General features: G+C 38.3%; 1 protein-coding gene across 1 annotated transcript; it reads right to left on the reverse strand.

Annotated features, from left to right (window-relative positions):
- Position 1: 1 nt before the first annotated feature.
- On the reverse strand, positions 2-18,959 carry LOC140162316 (uncharacterized). The gene is made up of 9 exons (XM_072185550.1): positions 18,853-18,959; positions 18,407-18,478; positions 7,800-8,036; positions 6,447-6,692; positions 6,044-6,289; positions 5,643-5,888; positions 5,240-5,485; positions 2,572-2,808; positions 2-1,386 (listed from the first exon to the last, which is right to left on the reverse strand). Exons 1-9 carry the CDS (start codon positions 18,914-18,916, stop codon positions 746-748), a joined length of 2,235 nt encoding a protein of 744 aa, XP_072041651.1. The 5' UTR covers positions 18,917-18,959; the 3' UTR covers positions 2-745.
- Positions 18,960-20,256: the final 1,297 nt, after the last annotated feature.

Consider the following 20,256-nt stretch of genomic DNA (forward strand, 5'->3'; position numbering starts at 1 on the left):
AGAGAATTGGGCACAATGCTACCGCCACGAATATTTGTCACGGATATAGGACAATCGGCCTATATGCCGCGCAATAGTGCGGCTTTTTGGGTGTCAATTAGAAAACATACTGCCTCTCGGAGGCAGGATAAAGTTATTCAAAACAATAGTTCTAAAAATGTAGATAATATTCAAAAGTCTGTGAATAGATTGATTATGCCGCACTCATATTAATTTCACCACACAGCGGAACCAATCAACCACATACCCACCAACCCCATCCACACTATAAACACAAACATATTTACATAATTATGCAGTATTATACATTTTACTTTCATTTTAATTTTCATATTTCAACTGCATGCTCGGTACCAGTAGTGGGTAAGTGCAATAGCTGTCCTGTGAACATTTGACAATTTACACACAATATATTGTACTCATCTACACATGGGAGCTACATATGGCAGGTATTGCACTTACCCACTTCTGGCACTGAGTAGTCAATTTTTAAATTGTTACAATTTAACAGCGACCATGGTGCCTGGGGTATATCATTGGTATATCTAAATCTGCATAAATATTTAAATCACCGTTACAACAGTCACTTTGTTTATGCGAAATGTTAGTTGCCGATTTCTGTATAATTTAACTGTACGATAATTATGAAGCCAGAAATGTGAAAGATAATACGAAATATGGAAATATAAAAAAGTGTCTATTGTGATATTAAATGTCATTTTAGAGATGAGTGGATTGGTTTTATCTATTGAACCCGCCTGACCTTCATTTCAGAGGTCTTAAGGGGTTCATAACGTGATTTCCAGTGGTACCATGTCATTCCTGCAAAATTATTGGTTCCTGTAGGACCAAGGTATTGGCCGTTCAGGTTGGAATATGCACAGTTGCCATACCACCAGGCACCTTGTCTCTCTTGAGCACAGTTACCACTTCTTCTATCCTGGTCCCTATCATACGTAGAGAATGCCTTGTTGTTATGATGACGCAATGAATCACCAGCGTTGCCACTGTATGACCCAATGGTAAGGACATAATTAGATGACGAGTCACCCACACTAAATGACGGATATTCAGCGTAAGCTTTGTCACCGTCAAATGCTTCTAGCTCTACACGTAAGATTGAGGGATTCCCTGATGTCAGCAGAGGTAGGAGCCTGAGACCTGCCCAGTACTCACCACCCACATTACCAAAGCCATTCTCATAGTCAGTCCAGTTGCGATAGAAGTTTACAGTTCCGTCTAATCGGCGCTGGAATACAGTCCACCCTGCGTTTTCTGTACTCATATCACAATATACTTGAAATGACAAACCATCACTTGGAGTTATTGTGTAGATGCCAGATGGGTAATCGCCATTAGACACCAAATCAAAGCAATCCCGTATGTCTGAAACGAAATGTTAAACAAATTAAGACATTGAGGTTTCTGGAACACCGACCATGTAAATATAATTTGTTTTAAATGGTAGCAACTGACGAGAGCCAAACTACATATGGTCTACATCGGTAGTGCATTCGACAGATTTTTAATTACAAACACTCCATTCTAGCAGTTTTTTCTTATTATTTAAATTTTTTTTAAACCTAATATTATACAATCCGGGTATACAATACACAAACCCTGCTAATGTCGCATATCAACCATTAAACCATCACTATGATTATTATTTTCAACTCGAGTTTAAGCATTCTATTACAAATTTAATATCGATCTTAAGCGTCTCTTCATGGAAAAATTGGAAATATTCATACTTTTAACGGGTATTTTAAAGGGGCATTTCGTGATCCACAGCCTCATCCCCCCACTTTTCTCAAAAAAAGTTGAGATTTTTATATCACTGGAAACCTCTGGCTACATAATGTTTACGTACAAAATATTTCTTGCAGATTAATTCGTTTTGCAAAGATATCGTGAAATTTGAATTTCGTTCTGGTGCACCAGAACGAAATTACAACGCATTGTCTATGGAGCAGTGAAATACACATAATCATGCATTACTCGCAAACGCAAAATCGGAATCAACTGAAATTTTGGGAATAGGCTTTTTTCATGGATATGTACTGAAAAATGTCATAAAAAGAGGATGCTTGGATCACAAACACTCCTTTAATAAAAGTCGGGACGTCTTCTGCTTTCTGCTGTCAAACAAGTATGTGGAAATGACGTGGACGAACTGCACTGTTGGAGGATTGTCAAGCAGTGCTTGCGAATCCCATACGGAGAAGGATTGCCGATGTGGCGAATCGCCATGCTGTGTGTTGGAATCCACCTCTAAGGATTTGAAGGAATAACCCGATTTGGTTTGGAGGATCGGCTCACATTACGTGGAATCCCCCGACGGTGGAGGATGGCAACGCAGTTTGTAGGAATCTTCTAACAAATCCAAACACTGTGTGGCCATCCTCCGATGTCACGGATTGTCACGGTTTGCCACGGAAGATGGCGATCCTCTCAACCCTGCGAAGCTTGATTTGTGCACGCGCATGGCAAATGTTATTTTAATTGACGTTTCCCTGAGATTGAGGAAAATCTTTACTCGCTCAAATCTGATACAAGAAAATTTAATCTTACCATGAATAAAAACGTTAAATGAGCAACTGTCGTTATTTCCATATCCATCAAAAGCCGTACACGATACAAGGGCTTGTCCAATAGGTAAGCTCGTTCCCGACTGCGGATCGCAGATTACTGTAGGGCTGCTGCCGGAATTATCGGTAGCAACCGGGTCTTGCCATATAACTATGGCGGTTGGTTGGCCATAATCTATTTGATCTGGGAGGCATGACTCAAACACAGGATCTTCATTGTCTGTTGAAAGAGTCAAGATGAAATCCAATGATGATTGAAATTTACATGGTTGGTGGGATGAATTATTATTGATCAAGGCCTATAAGTTAACCTACACTTCTGTCGTAACTATATCAAGGCAATTAGGGAAAGAATGAGCGTGTGTCTTTCTTTGGCCAGAAAAAAACAAAAACAAAACAAATCCAAGGGAAATAAATGCACACCAGGTGACAGAATTCAATTCAATTTGATGTTATAAATAAAAACATCAGTAATTGTCGTAATGCTTTATCGTAACTGTTACTAATTTTGTGTCTTTAAAACATAAATACGAGGGGGTATCAAAAAGTTTTTGATATCCCCTCGTAATTATGCAGTTTTCATCGATTTTGAAATTTAAGTTAAGTTGTTATGATAGATCCTCAACAAATGGCCTGGATAATCAAATTTGGAAAAGTGTCCACTAACAGTGACCATGCGTGCCCCTTAATACATTAATAATAAGGAGTAAAAACCTTGTAGAAATTACAAGATTTATAATTGCGAGATTTACAAAAAATACACAGTTGCATAAAATAATTATACATCTTTTATAACCAGCAGGCATATCAAAAATAATGTGTCATTAAACAATTGCCACAGTATTACAATGCGGGTTATGTAGCGTAATGGATGCATCTTCGAAAAGACAACATTTGTATATATAGACTGGTTCTATTTGGGAAATATGTGCTTATTTAAAGCCATATTATAACATTTGCTGAGGAGAACGCCCTCAAGAAAATTTTAAATTCAGGTTTTTACACGATTGTAATGTACTTTAATAAACAAAGATTTTCTGCAAAAATCAAGACTTTAAGTGCTGTAGTTTTGTCAAAATCGGAGATTTTGAATAAACCGCCGGAACCGGCGTTTTATTAATACGATAGAAATATTAGTCGAACGCGTATGCGATGTCAACACAGTACAACGTACACGGCGTGCGGGACACACACACGCCAGAGGGTCGTACCATATTACAACCGCCGGTGTAACATGCATTGGCGCTAGTTGTAAATTCCGATTTTCTTTGCTTTACCTCACTTGTTCGGCTCAAAATTAAAAGGGACATATCTGACAGTAAATGCTAATATTTTATTGAAAATGAATACTAATCTATTTTTAAAGAAATGTTATAATATGGATTTAAGGATCAAGCGGCAAGTTCGCGTAAAAGCTGGCAAACAAATTATTTTGGTTAATTCGGGTATGCTGAATTCAAAAGTTTCGTCTGCTAAGCTATATTGGAACCCCGTGACCCTAACAAAAACCCCAAACTTCCAACATGATCATACATGAGGGAAAATTTAAAATGCTCCAAATTCACTGAAAAACATGTCAAATTATTTGTCTAGGTCTAAGGATCACAAATATGTAACATATTTGCACGTAGGACATTATAGTTACCAAGTTATGAGACTCAACAGGTCCAAGGTCATTTTGCATGTTATTCAGGGGTGAAAAGTTAAAGTTCCTCCGATTTTCGTAAAAATGGGCGCAAACTGTTCCTCAAGTTTAAGGGATTCAAGAAAAGAATAGTTTTTACTATCTACGATGTCAAGATTAGAAGAAAGATGATAAATAAATACACATTCCATTGAATCCATTACGAAAATCGGAGCAACTTTGACTTTTGACTCATACACAACAAGCAAATTGACCTGTGACCTTTTTTGCCCCATAACTTCTTAACGATAGGTCGTACACGTACACAAATGTACATTTCTGGGATCCGTGGGGTAAGGCGCATAATTTGACATGTTTGAAAGTGTTATTGGAATAAAATTACTTTTTGGCCCTATACGATCCTATGGGGTCTTTTGGGGGTCTTTTTATGGGTCACGGGCTCAAAATATTGCTTGGCAGACAAGAGATTCGATTTCAGCATACCCAAATTAGCAAAAATAAGCTACTTGCCAACTTTTACGCAAACTTGTCGCTAGTAACACGATTTTTCCAAAATAGAACCAGTCTATACGTGCACATTCATGCACGTGAAAATCAAAGGCCTAGACTATTTTGCAAAGACATTTTCGCAGTGGCCAACTGATCGCGTAATAATGAACTAGTCACGACTATGCCACGCGATGCTAAGCAGATTGATGGGCGAAAGAGGTGCTGGTGTGATGTTGACGTGATTCAATTAGCCAATCCTGTTTACGCCATAAACTGCGCGAAATCTGGCAGTGCGGAAGGTATTTGCAAAATAGTGTATACAGACCTTTACATATGAAAATATGAAAATTAAGAACAATTATTAGACCTACATACTAGATGATAATTATAACAACAATGATACAGTTAATAATTATATGAAACTGGCAAAATGATATGAAATTGATACTTGTAATACAAATATGAAACTTGAACATGTTTGAAGAAAAATAAATCAAAAGAAAAACAGAACACTTACCCATGACATCAACGTAAAATGAGCAATCATTGACATTCCCGAATCCATCCAAAGCTGTGCACGTTACATTTGTTATCCCTATAACAAAGTCCGTTCCCGATGAAGGATCGCATATAACAGTAGGCTTAAGGCCGGAGTTATCTGTAGCAATAGGCCCTTGCCATACAATCATTGCGGTTGGTTGACCTGGATCTGTGTTGGTTATTTGGTTTGCAGGGCAGGACGCCAAAACAGGGCCTTCATTGTCTGATAATAAACATTAACACAAATGGAATAGGGTAAATTGAAAGTGTTTAAATTTGGTTTTTCTTTGTTTGGTTTCTGCCGACACAACAATAGCATATATTCACATAATGATATAATTTCAGTCAATTTGATGATATAAGAAAAACAGAACTCTTACCCTTGACATTAATATTAAATGAACAATTATTGGCATTTCCGAATCCATCCAGAGCTGTGCACGTTACTTTTGTTATCCCAATAACAAAGTCAGTTCCCGATGCTGGATCACACATAACCGTAGGGTTAAGGCCGGCGTTATCTGTAGCAATAGGCCCTTGCCATAAAACCATTGTGGTTGGTTGACCTGGATCTGTATTGGTTGTTTGGTTTGCAGGGCAAGACTCCAAAACAGGGTCTTCATTGTCTGATAATAAACATTAACACAAATGGAATAGGGTAAATTGAAAGTGCTTAAATACGGCTATGTTTGTTGTGTTTACTGCCGACACAACAATAGCGTATTCATATAATGATATATTGTCAGTCACATTAATGATATAAGGAAAACAGAACTCTTACCCTTGACATCAACGTAAAATGAGCAATTATTGACATTCCCGAATCCATCCAAAGCTGTGCACGTCACATTTGTTATCCCAATAGCAAAGTCAGTTCCCGATGCAGGATCGCACGTAACAGTAGGGTTAAGGCCGGAGTTATCTGTAGCAATAGGCCCTTGCCATAAAACCATTGCGGTTGGTTGACCTGGATCTGTGTTGGTTGTTTGGTTTGCAAGGCAGGACTCCAAAACAGGGTCTTCATTGTCTGATAATAAACATTAACACAAATGGAATAGGGTAAATTGAAAGAGTTTAAATTTGGTTTTTCTTTTTTTGGTTTCTGCCGACACAACAATAGCATATATTCACATAATGATATAATGTCAGTCAATTTGATGTTATAAGAAGAACAGAACTCTTACCCTTGACATCAATATAAAATGAACAAGTATCGGCATTTCCGAATCCATCCAGAGCTGTGTACGTTACTTTTGTTATCCCAATAACAAAGTCAGTTCCCGATGCTGGATCACACATAACCGTAGGGTTAAGGCAGGAGTTATCTGTAGCAATAGGCCCTTGCCATACAATTATTGCGGTTGGTTGACCTGGATCTGTATTGGATGTTTGGTTTGCAGGACAGGACGCCAAAACAGGATCTTTTATGTCTGAATAAACAATAACACACATGGAATTGGTTTAAAAAAAATTATTCACTTAAACATATAATGCAATTTAGGCATGTAGAGAGTTTAATTGAGAATAAGTTAGTTTGTGTCTCGTACTACAACAGGACAGTCAGAGTCACATCTGATGGAAGCTCAGCCTCTCACACAGCGACCGGCTGCATCGGTACTGTGATAACCAACAGCATACTCGTGGAAATGCTATAACTTATCCGCCATCCATAGCTTCTTAACACAACACGCCCTATCAAGTTAGCTCAATCGATAAGGCGTTCGACTATGGTGCGAGAGGTTGAGTCAGCTTAAAATTCCCCTAGACAATGAATTTACTGCTAATTGTCTCGTTGTAACCCGTACGAAACTCGGGGAACAGATCCTGGTTGCGAAGGTTATTTGTGAATTGTCTAGGGTGTGCGCTCTTGGAGCTGCAAATGGTTTATGGAATGATGTGGGGCCGTAGTGGTCAACGACAAACTGTAAAGTGTGCTGAGGCTTGTGGATCAACGTCTAGGTGCACTATAAATAAGCAGTCAAGTTAGCTCAATTGATAAGGCGTTCGACTATGGTGCGAGAAGTTGCGAGTTCGAACCCTGGCGGTGCCTAGTATGCTCTAGGGTGTGCGCTCTTGGAGCTGCAAAGTACCTGCGTTGTTAAATGGTTTATGGAATGATGTGGGGCCGTAATGGTCAGCGAAAACCAGTAAAGTGTGCTAAGGCTTGTGGATCAACGTCTAGGCGTTGTGCCTGTGCGTAGCGCACTATAAATCACTGCGCTTTTTTTTTAAATCAAATTTTAATCAAATAAGTTTCCAAGAGCCGGCTGAAGAGAGTCATTGGGTATACAGACTACCATACCAGACTTATTCTCGAGACATTAGTACGGTAGGCATTCAGGACATCCGCCAAAAAAATGAAAGGACGAGATCATGGATCTCCAATAGGCCGAATACTAGCCAAAGGGCACACCAATGTGGAGATGGATTATCTGACAATGTACAATGGGATACCCTGTCCTCGGCAGTTATAAGTTAAAAAGTCAAAGTATGTTAATAATATTGAAGAAAATGACTTGTAGATGTACTGTACTAACCTGATTTTGAAACAATTCCTGTCCCAATGCCAATGCCAATGCAAATGCCAATACCAATGCCAATTGCTACTGCCCCTAAAACTATAGAAACGATGAAAACTATAATACATCTGTGTCTTGGACACATTGATGCTTTGTCTATAACTTGGTCATCATTCTCTGTGGTTAGCTGTGGAGCGATGAGGTTTTCATGATCACCCTTGGTCTCTTCAGGAATAGGAACCAGTTCATAGCATTCTACATACGGGAATAATAGAAATATATCTATTGACGTAAACTCTCATTGAATAGTCTCAATACGCCCGATAATAAACGCCCAACATTATATCTATATCATATTATATACGTCTAGTGTTACATCCCCCCAAATTATGATAAGATTCATTAACAGTTTTGTATTTTGTCATCAAACATTAATTTTCACTTGTTGTGAGATTTATCTCCATTTGTTTATACATGGAATATTCTAGAAGGTTAAGTGATTAAAAGTGATCAAAAAATGCATATTTAGTATTATGGAGAAAGTTCTGGATCATAATGGAATCAAATAGAACATGATTACCACAGCAGCAAGTGCTGCTGGCACGATGCCAAGAAATCACAGTGCAGCACTGTACACAGGTAAAGGATTGTGATTGGTTTGTGTTGAGGTAATGTGCTATTTTTAGAACTGTGTACAGAGTAATGAGTCTGATTGGCTTGTGGTGATTTCATGCACTATTTTGGGAAGTGATGTAATTAGATTAATCTAGAATCATAAGAAATAGTATAAAAAGCCTGAGGATTGAATGATTGGCAGGAAGGAGAGAGAGGAGACTGAGGTGTAAGAGATAACTCTGTGAAATTTATGTTAGCCAGTATTGGTACAAAGTTACCATAATTGAAGTCTTCAAACTTCGGTTCGCGGTTCTTGTGCTGGAGAGAATTAAATACGCCAAAGGCGGTAGTAGAAACCAATAGTGCTTGATTGTGCTGTCGACTCAAAGAAGCGGCAGACTGAAATATCTCCATCATCGAACTGTGGTATATTGCTGGTCTGACATAGTCTTGTCAAGTGGAGCAGAAAGCTTGCTCAAGAGATCTCCGAGAGAGGAGTTTACGGTCAACATAGAAGACCATTTGGAGAACACTAGCATAGCAGCTAGGATAGCGAAGATATAGTCATCAGGACTTTGGACTGAGATTTACCTTGGATAGAAAGGATCGCGGACATTGCCGGATCTTGGATCAAGAACTGAGACCATCAACGGAATATCATCAGAAAGTCAGCCAATCAAGATCTCCAGGCTTGGTTAAGTAATTATAGCTAAAGATATTCTTTGTATTAATTTTGATAATTGTTGTAATATTGTATAAGGATTTAATTGATAGCCATACTGCACTAATTAATAAATAATCATAAGTTGTTCTATGTAAGAAACAGTGTGTTTGTGTGTTTGGTGTTGCGTGAACCCGAAGCAGGTGATTTTGGCCTGGGTCATTTTAGTGACCATAACACTAGCCCTTTTCTATTCACAGATTATCCATTGTATTTCTTTTGTTTAAGGTTCGCTGCTCCAACCATTACCTAGAGTAATGGAGGTGGCTAGCTGCCCAGAGACCATTATCAACAAAATAGCTCAAGATAACGGTCTCGGGCTGCAAGCTAAACAAGAGGAATACCATGGACATTCTAGAAACACTATGGAAAGAATCACAGCATTCATGTATAATCTGAGTTAGTTACTAGCCTCAGGTAGACTTAAGAAACAAATGCATTTACAGCTCGATTTAAATGCAAATGTTACGGTACATGGCAAGAGAATATTATAGAGGGCTACTGCAGTCCGTATAACATTACCAGTAATATTTTATATAACACCACTGGTGCTCAATTAATAAACATAGTTAAATTTATGCAAATTAAAATTTAATTAGCATAACGAGGTAATACTCATAAATGAATTGTAACCGTTTCGTTGAATGTATACTCAGTACATGTATATAAACTTGCCATGAGTTTCAAGAAGGGAATCTGTCTTTATCCTTGCCCAACCCAAAAACGCTCAACGGTCCAGGCTAATTAGCTACTAGGCAAGAACCCCCGGGATACTACCCGACCAGGGGAGCTTCGCAATTAACTTGCGGTACTCATTACAAGTCAAGAGGCTAGGGGTGCAAAGCCTTACTGTGACCTACCCATAATGGGGAGCACCATTGGACACAACGTTACAAAGTGTTTCAAATATCTGGTTACTCACATTTTCTACGATACAAATTTCATGGTGTTAATGGAGATACAAATTTCATGGAGATACAAATTTCATGGGGTCGCAGCTGTGCTCAGCAAATACACATTTTGAGGAGGATCATGGAAGGCTTCAAGGAGTACCAACTTCCCTTAACAGTCACTTTTGTGGACTTCAAAAAAAGTCTTCGACTCCATCAACAGGTCCGTCATGTTTTCAGAGCTGAGGCATTATGGAATACCAAAGGTTGTGGTCAATGCAATCCATGTGCTCTACAAAGACTCCAATAGTGCCGTTATGGTAGATAGTAGTATCTCAAAGCCTTTCCAAGTAACAACTGGAGTGCTTCAGGGTGATGTGTTGGCACCATTCCTGTTCATTATCCTGGTATATAGACGTGTGGGAGCACGTGCGGCCGAGTGGATAAGGCGCCCGACTCATAATCCATAGGTTGCGAGTTCGAGCCCCGCTCGTGCTAACGTGTTGTGTCCTTGGGCAAGGCACTTTATCCTCATTGCCTACTGGGGTATGGGGTTGGGTTGGATTGGATGTTTGTATAATTGTTAGTTTCAATGTTGCAATATTGGCGCTGATTAAGCTGCTGCCTGCAAATTGCATTGTGTCTGTTTAGGTGTGTTTAATGTACAATTATAGCAATTTGACCTGCGGGTCACCATTAGAGTTTGAAATAAAAACCTTCCTTTTTACCTTCTGATGAAATCAACTTCTGGAATTGACGCTGGAATTGTTACCTACCCACGTCGGTCAAGCAGGTATCCTGCCAAGATGCTGAATGACCTGGATTTTGCTGATGATATTGCCCTGCTGGAATCTTCCATAGCCGGGCCCAGTCACAGCTAACTAGGACTGCAACTGCAGCAGCAGATCTAGGCCTTGTCATCAGCGCACCTAAGACATAATATATGACTGCAAACTGTAACGGCCAACCAGCACTTGAAGTCTATGGTAGTACCATCAACCACGTCACAGACTTCAAGTATTTGGGTTCCAAGATGGGCTCTAGTGTTGGAGACCTAAAAAGAAGAAAAGCACTAGCCTGGGCAGCTTTCTGAAAACTGGAACGCCTTTGGAGAAGCCCATCCCTGCCAATCGAACAAAAATCAAGCTGTTTCAGACAACGTGTGTTACTGTCTTTCTGTACGGGTGCGAGTCATGGGTAATTACCAAGGACATGGAAAACAAGATCAATGCATTTGCAACATCTTGCTACAGAGTCATGTTAAACATCAAGCGTGTGGATCGGATTCCAAATGAAACTATCTACAACCTGACCAACACCACTCCACTGGTTGCCAGAGTCAAGATTCATCAACTCAAATTTCTCGGCCATATACTGCGTCTTGAAGATGGCGAGCCTGTGAAAGAATATGCGCTTTATATTCCACCACATGGGAAGAGGAAACCGGGACGGCCGCGCACACTGTACTTACAGTATGTCCAGCACCGCCTGGGAGATACTGAAGAAATGCTGCAGCCAAACAAAATTGTTTCGCTTGCCCAAGATCGCATTAGTTGGAGAAAGCTCCGCAGCCGACTGATGATGATGATGGTGTTAAAACAGATTGTAGACCAAACGTTGTCAACTTTTCGCATTATTCATTAATCATTTGAATATTTTGATGCAAACAATTTAATTTTTCTCGCCGTATAGGTAAGATGAACGGTTCAAAACAGACCATTACCAGAAATAATGGGCGTGTTGTTCATGTTAGTTGGTTTGAGGGTCTCAACCTCAAACCAACTAACATTGAGCCAGTCATGAACAACACGCCCATTATTTCTGATGGTCTGTTTCTCACCCTTTATCTACTACTTAATAATAAATATTTCATTTTTAATAACCAATTATCTAATCTGTGCAAGATTAACAGGTTTAATCATTCACTCAATCAATCAAGTTAAATGACCCATAATCCCAAAATTGCGTTTTGCAACGAAGTATGCGACTGATCTTGCTAGATTATTTGCAATGTCTCATTAAATGTACAAAGACAAGACATTTGTCTTGTCTTTGAGATCCAAATGATACAAGTAACTAGTGCGAGGGATGGGCAGGGCAAAAGGGCAACGGAGGTCAACACCCATTGATCCCTTTTTACCATGACCTATTTTTTTAATATTACCTATGCAACCAAACAAACGCAGCAATGCAAACCATTTATCTATGATATTCATGACAATTCAAACCAGAAAAATATTGTGTCTTAGACCGATTTTAGCGTATTCTTATAAATACGGAATCCCATTCTTGCTAACGGCCTTTGCCGGGGACGTTGAGCGTGTTTAAAGTATCATTTTGTCCCCTAAAATTCTCTAATGGAGGTTTAAAAATGACTGCCATTTGAATAAATGCCTTTTGGAACAAAAAATATTTTCTTTTATATTTATTGTTTTCGTCTTTGCACGTGGGAGGTTAAAGAGATTTGTAATTATTTTTTTTAAGATAACCAACAAATTATTATAACTATGTTACTACTCCAATGTTATTAAATTGGCAAGGTTGCTGCTTACTGCTACTCTTAGGAATATCTTAAAAATAAAAAAAATCACAAAGCAGCCTTTGGACTTAATGCCTTTTGGAAAGAAATTCTTAATAATTATATTAATGAAAATTTATTTTCGGGTCCTTTTTTTTGCTTGAGATCCAAAACGGAAACAAATTTTGTTCCTTTAGGTTGCATGAGATATGATGTGCATAGAAATGCTCAAAAACGTTGCTTTTTTAGAGCTTTTGGAGAAAATCATATTTTCAAATTACTGCAAGAAATCCAGTTTTGACGTTATAAGTTTTTAAACATTGGATATTGATAAACCACCCTCACCCTCACTCCCCCATACACATAAAGAAATGGTCCTGAGCGTTTGCTTCACCCCCCCCCCTCAAAAAGTGTTAGGTATCCCCTCAAACAATTGTGAACATTAAAGTCTGTGATCATCATTTGCGTGTTAGGTCTAGGAATCTAATTGAATATTGATAACTGATTGATAATTGATTATCGGTTATCAACTATCGATTATCCCCCATACACACACACGCCCACCCCCACACACTAAGTCAGGCACTGCTATCAATGGCATCTACCAATGTGCTAAATTAGGACTATAATCTGGAGCATCATACTCCATGTACTGCTGGCTATATTTATATCAGGTGGCATGAAATGCCAATCTGATATATTGTTGAGTAGGCGAATCTTTTAATTCTTAATTATTCTTGTATCAGGCGGAATCTTCGTCTGATATACTGTGAACCTCCAAAATCTTTCTTTCTTTTTTTTCCTTCTGTTTTCTTTAGTTTAACCGGAAAATGCTACTAGTGCCAGACGCTTGCACTGATTACGACCAAACTTAGCCACAAGAAGCACTGACCCAAGCTTAAAATACGTTACACACAGACAAAGGTCAACGTTCATGTGGGGGTTAATTTTGTGAGAAACTTAAAATGCAACTCCTCCTTTGAATATACATAGTATGACCACCAAACTTGGAAAGTAGAACCGATGGCCTAAGCTTATAAGGTGTAAATAGCTTGGGGTCAAAGTTCATGTAAGGCTTAATAGGGGTCATCTTGTGAAAATATTTGTGTGAAATGTAATGAAGCAGCTATCATTAGAGGCTGCAATTCGGCAGATACCTTGTGCAGGGAGACATCTAGTCTGCTATTTTGATAACAAGAGATAAGCATAGACATAACAAGAGATAAGCATAGACAATAGCTGTACTGTGTATGTTTTAAAATTGTTAGGTTTTGTCCACTAGCTATGTGGGAGAATAATAATGTTGTGCTTACTTTACTAGTATTTAGATAACAGAAATCATGATTTCCCATGATGCATTTACGAAAATCAATACGTACACACTAAGGCTATGTGGTAAATTTTGTGTAAAAATGTGGTTTCTACTGATGGTGCAATAATGGTGAATACTTGTGGGGGGGTAAAATGTTAAAATATGTCCGATTGGGCTAAAACTTAGTACAAATAACCCTTGATATATGGGGAGCATGAAACATTCATTCGAGGTCATCCAAGGTCAAAGGTCGAATGTTAAAATTGCTTTGATGGGGCTATAACTCGAGGGAAAACAATCACCGGCACTTGGAGAGTATGAAACTGCAAAGGTCTTCTGAGGTCAAAGGTCAAATCAAATTTAAAGTTGCTCCGATAGGGCTGTAACTCAGAAAAAATAATCCCTGCCACTTGGTGAGTATGAAACCGCAAAGGTCATCCAAGGTCAAATGTCAGGTCAAATTAAAAGTTGCTCCGGCCAGGCTGTAACTCAGGGAAATTTTAAACTTGCTCAGCTTGGCCTGTAACTCCGGCAAACACAATCCCTGACACTTCATGAGGTTAAAACCGCAAAGGTCATCTGATGTCAAAGGTCAGGTCAAATTTAAGCTGCTCTAATCGGGCTGTAACTTCCAGAAAATGATTCCTGACACTTGGGGAGTATGAAACCGTACAGGTCATATGATGTCAAAGGTCAGGTCAAATTTTAAATTGCTCCGATTGAGCTGCAACTCAGGAAAAATGATCCCTAACACTTCAGGGTATGAAACCGTAAAGGCCATCCGAGGTCTAAGGTCAGGGCAAATTTAAAGTTGCTCTTATCGTGTTGTAACGTGCAGAAAATGATTCCTGACACTTGGGGAGTATGAAACCGTAAAGTTCATATGATGTCAAAGGTCAGGTCAAATGTAAAGTTGTTCCGATTGAGCTGTAACTTAAGAATCCAATTTAGCTGTAACTCGGGGGAAAATGATCCCTGACACTTGGGGAGTATGAAACCGTAAAGGTCAGCTGAGATCAAAGGTCAGGTCAAAATTAAAGTTGCTCCGATCAAGCTGTAACTTGCAGGAAATGTTCCCTGGGAGTATGAAACCGTAAAGGTCATCCGAGGTCAAAAGTCAGGTCAAATGTAATTGAGGGGAGTATGAGCCTGTAAACGTCATCAGAGGTCACCGCCTGATATTTGTGGCTCGTGAGCCACAGTAGCTCTAGTTTTTTCTTTCCTATGTCTTATTTGTCACATGTGGCTGGAAAAAAGCGTGTGAGTGGTTGGACTGGACTATAGGCACCCCCTTAAGAAGATACGGCATTTCCATGTATACCCCTAAAGTAGAAATGAGAAAATCACATTTTCCAGTGTCTTCTTTAGGGGTAATTATCCGTATCGATTGCGAGCACCAACATGCTACACCCCCATACACTGTGAACATGGAAGTATGCACGTATCGGTAATACGTGGAGAGGCCTCCAGCTACTTATAGATAAGTTTGTAGTGATTTTACATTGTTAAAAATCCATACAATATGTAGCCTTGAACTCAAGACATATACCAGAGCACATATATCCTTTCAGATGAAATGAAAATAATATTGAACTTGTGAAGCCTTTGTGTGATAGGCAATGTTAAATATCTGATATATTAACAGCACGACCTGTTTAGATGGTTATCATTGAAGAGATAGTTCCAGTCACCATGGTGATAGGAAGTGTGGTACTTTTTGGTGTTTTTCTGCGGTCGACGACATCCAATCCTAGCTTCCAACATTGCAGCTCATTTCTTTCTTTATTCAAGCTGAACTATGGCTTGACTCTTGTATTTCAGCGGTTTCTTCTTTCTTCTTCTTTCTTCGTTCTTCTTCTTTCATCTGTCAATTTGTCGAAATTTACTCTAGCTCCTTTATCATTTGACCGATTTGACCGATCCACTGCCCCAGCCTTTACATTTGACATTAACTATTTTTGGTCAAACGTCACGCAAGAGTAATTTCGGCTAAACATGCGATTTTTACCAAAAATGTTTCTTCTCCTACATATTATATGGTAGAGTAATTAGATTTGGACGTTGACCTTGGCTATAGCCGGGACCTGTGGGGTAAACACATATTTGGGATCAAAAGGTTATTAAGGGGATATCCGGTACATAACCAAATACCTTCAAAAAACTTCTTTTCCTACAGATTACCTGGTACTTTTTTTTTTGTTTCTCATGCCCCAAACAGGGCTTTTATTTTACTCTTGCAACAAAATGGCACATTAAAACATGGGAAATGATATTACAAATACATTACGAATATAAATACATTACCGAAATTTAAAAATCAATTAATGAAATAACACTACAACTTGGCTGGTATAACTCATCGCCGAATAGACGCAGTGACGTAAAGGCGATCTAGTCGCTGAACAGTGACGCATCAGGTAAAAAATATAAAAGTCGATACCTCACTATGTCCCTTCAATGACCATTAAAGCTGTATCATGCCACCACGTCCACCCAGTGACGAATTCAATATTCAAATCAAATGTATGATAGGGCTCCACTTATTCAAGTGAAACTCTTCTTTACAGTTTCTTTTTGCACAATAATTATCAAGTTTTCTACATCAGCAATCAAATGTTTTAAGTACTCCATTTCCTCCCGCTGATTTATCGCAGTGGCCCGTGGCGCAGCGGTTAGAGCGATGGACTTCTAATCCATATCTTCAATAGGAAAGGTCAAAATTTACTTCGAGGACGGTTATTTATATATATATAATGTATATAAAATGTGAAAAATATCAAATTTTAATAATTTGTCATAAAATTTGTATTATATCGTGAATTTTAAAAAATGAAAATTATTTGATATCAGAAAGACATTCTTCGTATTCAAAATGCAATTCGATATGTCTGATGTGCTCTCATGTCCCACAAAAAATACTGTCGAAACGATCAAAACACTCATTCCAGATCCCTTAAATCAAGGATAACAAAATTTAAAACATCCATTGCTATTAATTGTGATATTTTTTTTTTATCAAAGAAACATGTTTGATTTTCATTCACATTTACTTTGACTACCATGCTTGACCATAGTCCATCTCATGAAAAGAAAGGAAATCTACCTAAAAACGTTGACAACGTAAAGTAAGCAGCAAGTTTAAAAAGCTCCCCCTCGGCTCACTTTTTTTTGAAACTTGGTCCCATTTTGAACATCAACAACAAATCGGTGTTTTTAATTTATTTCAACAAAATACAGCGTTTCCAACAAGATATAACGTTTTAACAATAGCATCACTGCCATTAAATGCCTACTTGTTATTCGTTTAATTCAATCATTAATCATGAAATTAATATTACGAAATATTGTCTTACAATGCTACAAAGATAATCATAAACTTTCTGGTTGTTCCAAAAAGCTTACAAACTAATATAGCATCTGCACATTAAAGATACATAACACTTCTGGAAATGTTATAAGTTGATAATATGATAAAGTTTGAATCAGTAGCAAGTTTCAAAAAGTGAGCCGAGGTGGAGGCTTTTTAAACTTGTTGCTTACTTTACGTTGTCAATTTTTTTTTGTAGATCTAAATTTAACACTTTTGAAACTCGACCATTTGTCAGTAATTCAAATGGGTATAGCTTAGTGGAATAAAATCGCTTCATACACTCTTTGATAGCGAGAACCAATCAGAGCAAGCGTTAGAAAAATACGATGCATTGATTGTGTATATTGTGCACTCCGCGTACTACGCGCAGTGTTTCACGCGCGTTCGCGTCGCGTAGGATTGATTCATTTTTTGGGCGGGTTATGCATTTATATTTTTTTCTATTTTCCAACATGTTTAGTGATAATTCGTTATAAAAACAGAAAAAAATCACACATTTTTCTTTCTTCTCGTGCATGAAATAGGTTAATAAACGCGTATTACTTGTTGGGAGAGAAATTAGACAAAATATGGCACGCGCGCTGATGTTGATGCGTCTAATGCACGAGCCCCGAAGGGGGGAGTGCATTAGACGCATCAACATCAGCGCAAGTGCATTATTTTGTCTAATTCCTCGACCTTGTTCATTAACCTATAAATCATGCCGACATAAAGGTATACGCATAACAAATTCGCCATCTATCGTGTCAATCGACTACTTTATTTTGTAATTTAGATTTAGTATCTTTAAGATATGGCTTTTGTTTTAAGTGTTCGGATACCTTTTGTGCGCAGTTTATTTATTTAATTTGTACATGCATCACCATCTGCGCTCAATGCCGCTTATCCTTCACATTTATCTTTATTAACATTTTTGAATTTTTCACTATTAATCAATTAATGTTCATTCCTATATCGGAAACAGATTTGTTAAGTAGATAATCAGGCTATAAAATGAGCACACTTAAGTTCACACGTAATTAGACAATTGTAATATAGTTTTGTAACCGCACTATTTTTTATGGACAACCATACGACACATGTCCATAATATATAGATGGAAGAAATGGGGCTGTGGAGCAAGAAGTAAGTTCCTTACTTTCTGCCAATCAGAAGCTCCCTATCATTGATTTAGTACTGTATTACTTAAAACACTTTACCTGTCTGATGCTCTGCATTACGCGTCTCGTGTTGACGTCTCTGCTGGGGTATTCCTGGCTCCACTGTTGGACCTTTAATGACAAACAAAAATAGGTAAATAAGAATGTCCTCTTCTTGCATAAGCTATACTACTAATACTATACTCTCGTTTTCAATTTTCGGGTTGCTGGCGGATACATATTTCATTGGTCTTGAATTGCTTTTCTTAAAAACCCTCGAGATCCACATGAAATCTAGCATCGCTTGCGTCGAGATCCACTCGAAATTCAGGATCGATTGTGATACTTGCTATACCGACTGTCACTTTGCAATCTGTTTTTTTCTGTTCTCACGGTGCAGACCGAAGTAGTTTGTACTGGGGGCTGAGTCGGCTCTATTGCCTAAACATTACCCTCTTCTAATTTTCAAGAATAATACTTAGAGTCCAACTCAGAATCCAACTCACCTTTTTCCTTGTGCTCCATGGGCTCAGAGTTCTGAAACCCTTCCTCATTATCCTGATCAAACATGTTTGATGTGTGCCTACTACGTGTATTATGAGCTTTTCAATGCGAAACGTTTTATATATAGTGTATAGAAATGTTTCCCTTTTCCAACAGGAAATTACGTTGAAATCATGCCATGCTATGACAAAATGCTAACAAGAACTGCATTTAAAAATGACAGGATGAAGGTTATGTTTATGTATTGATAACTTCGTCGGTCGCAACACATAGTGGCGTACGTGCAGAATAAATGCAAAATTGGGTTTTTTTTTTCTTCTCCAATCTTCTCCAATGTTGTCGCGAACTTTTTTCTCTAACAAAGTTGGTACCATTCCCAGTAGCGTATCCTGACCGCTCCAACTCCGGGGGCTATGTAGAAAATGTAAATTTTGCCGCCCCTGCAGCAACAGCCAAAAAGAATGAGAAAATTTAAATTCTTTCCATTTTGGCCGTTTCTCAACAAAATGTCCGTTTTCTCATCCAAACCCTCCTCTAGTGATGGATCCCCTCCAAGGGGTAGGTTAGCTCGGTCGGATTTGTTTTAAAATAATTTTTATTAAAGTTATTGGCCCGAACATGCAAAATGCTTAATAAAAATTCCAAGTTGTGTAAATTGGGATGTTCTCTACTGTATACCACCTGTGATGTGCCCTGAGTAATTTAATTTGATGATTTATCTTTGTTTACAAAGTTACATGAGTGATGACATTTTAGGGGAATTCCCCTCTCAAATTGAGCAAAACAAGTTGAATCATATCTAATTTGGAATATTTGGAAACCCCCTTCAGATTGTAAAGAGATGACATCATATATGGGATTCCCCTCAGGAAGTGATGTAATGGGATTTCCACTCAGGAAGTGATGTCATGTGAAAGGTTAATGTTATAATTAAGACTTTGGAATTCCCCAGATTGAGCATAATGTGAAGGCAGTAAATGGCCCAGAATAGAATGGGGTTTTTCCCAAGCTTGATATATAAGAAAATGTAAACACAATTATTGACACAGTTGATAGTGTTGATCTGGGCTATGCTTACAGTCCAATTCCTTGAAAGAAAGGAAATTACAAACCAGAAATATTTTATGTAGTCAAAGTACTACTATTTACCAGTGTTGTCGGAGAAGATCTAGAATACGTCAAAGAACGTTATTCTCCCAAGAAAGGAAATATATTCTTCTGTCGACTTGCTGAAGTCTGGTATTTTGATTCAACGCAACTGTCAAAATAAGTGGGAACAACTGCATCGCAGTCCTGCTTCCTGAAGATATTGTGTGAAAGGTGGAAATAGCACCAAGTTTGGAGAAAGCAGCACAAGGAGTTAAATTTGGAGAACTGCGCAAGGAGTTTAGCATAGGAGAACGGCG

The sequence above is a fragment of the Amphiura filiformis genome, chromosome 10 (genome assembly GCF_039555335.1).
Source record: "Amphiura filiformis chromosome 10, Afil_fr2py, whole genome shotgun sequence".
Classification (NCBI taxonomy): domain Eukaryota; kingdom Metazoa; phylum Echinodermata; class Ophiuroidea; order Amphilepidida; family Amphiuridae; genus Amphiura; species Amphiura filiformis.

Excerpts from the sequence above, each read along its gene's own strand:
- LOC140162316 (XM_072185550.1), bottom strand. The coding sequence starts at position 18,916 with ATGTTTGATCAGGATAATGAGGAAGGGTTTCAGAACTCTGAGCCCATG. Across the intron at positions 2,809-5,239 it reads ATTTTACGTTGATGTCATGG|ACAATGAAGATCCTGTGTTT; the intron begins GTAAGTGTTCTG and ends CTCTTTCAACAG. Across the intron at positions 1,387-2,571 it reads ATTTAACGTTTTTATTCATG|ACATACGGGATTGCTTTGAT; the intron begins GTAAGATTAAAT and ends ATTTCGTTTCAG.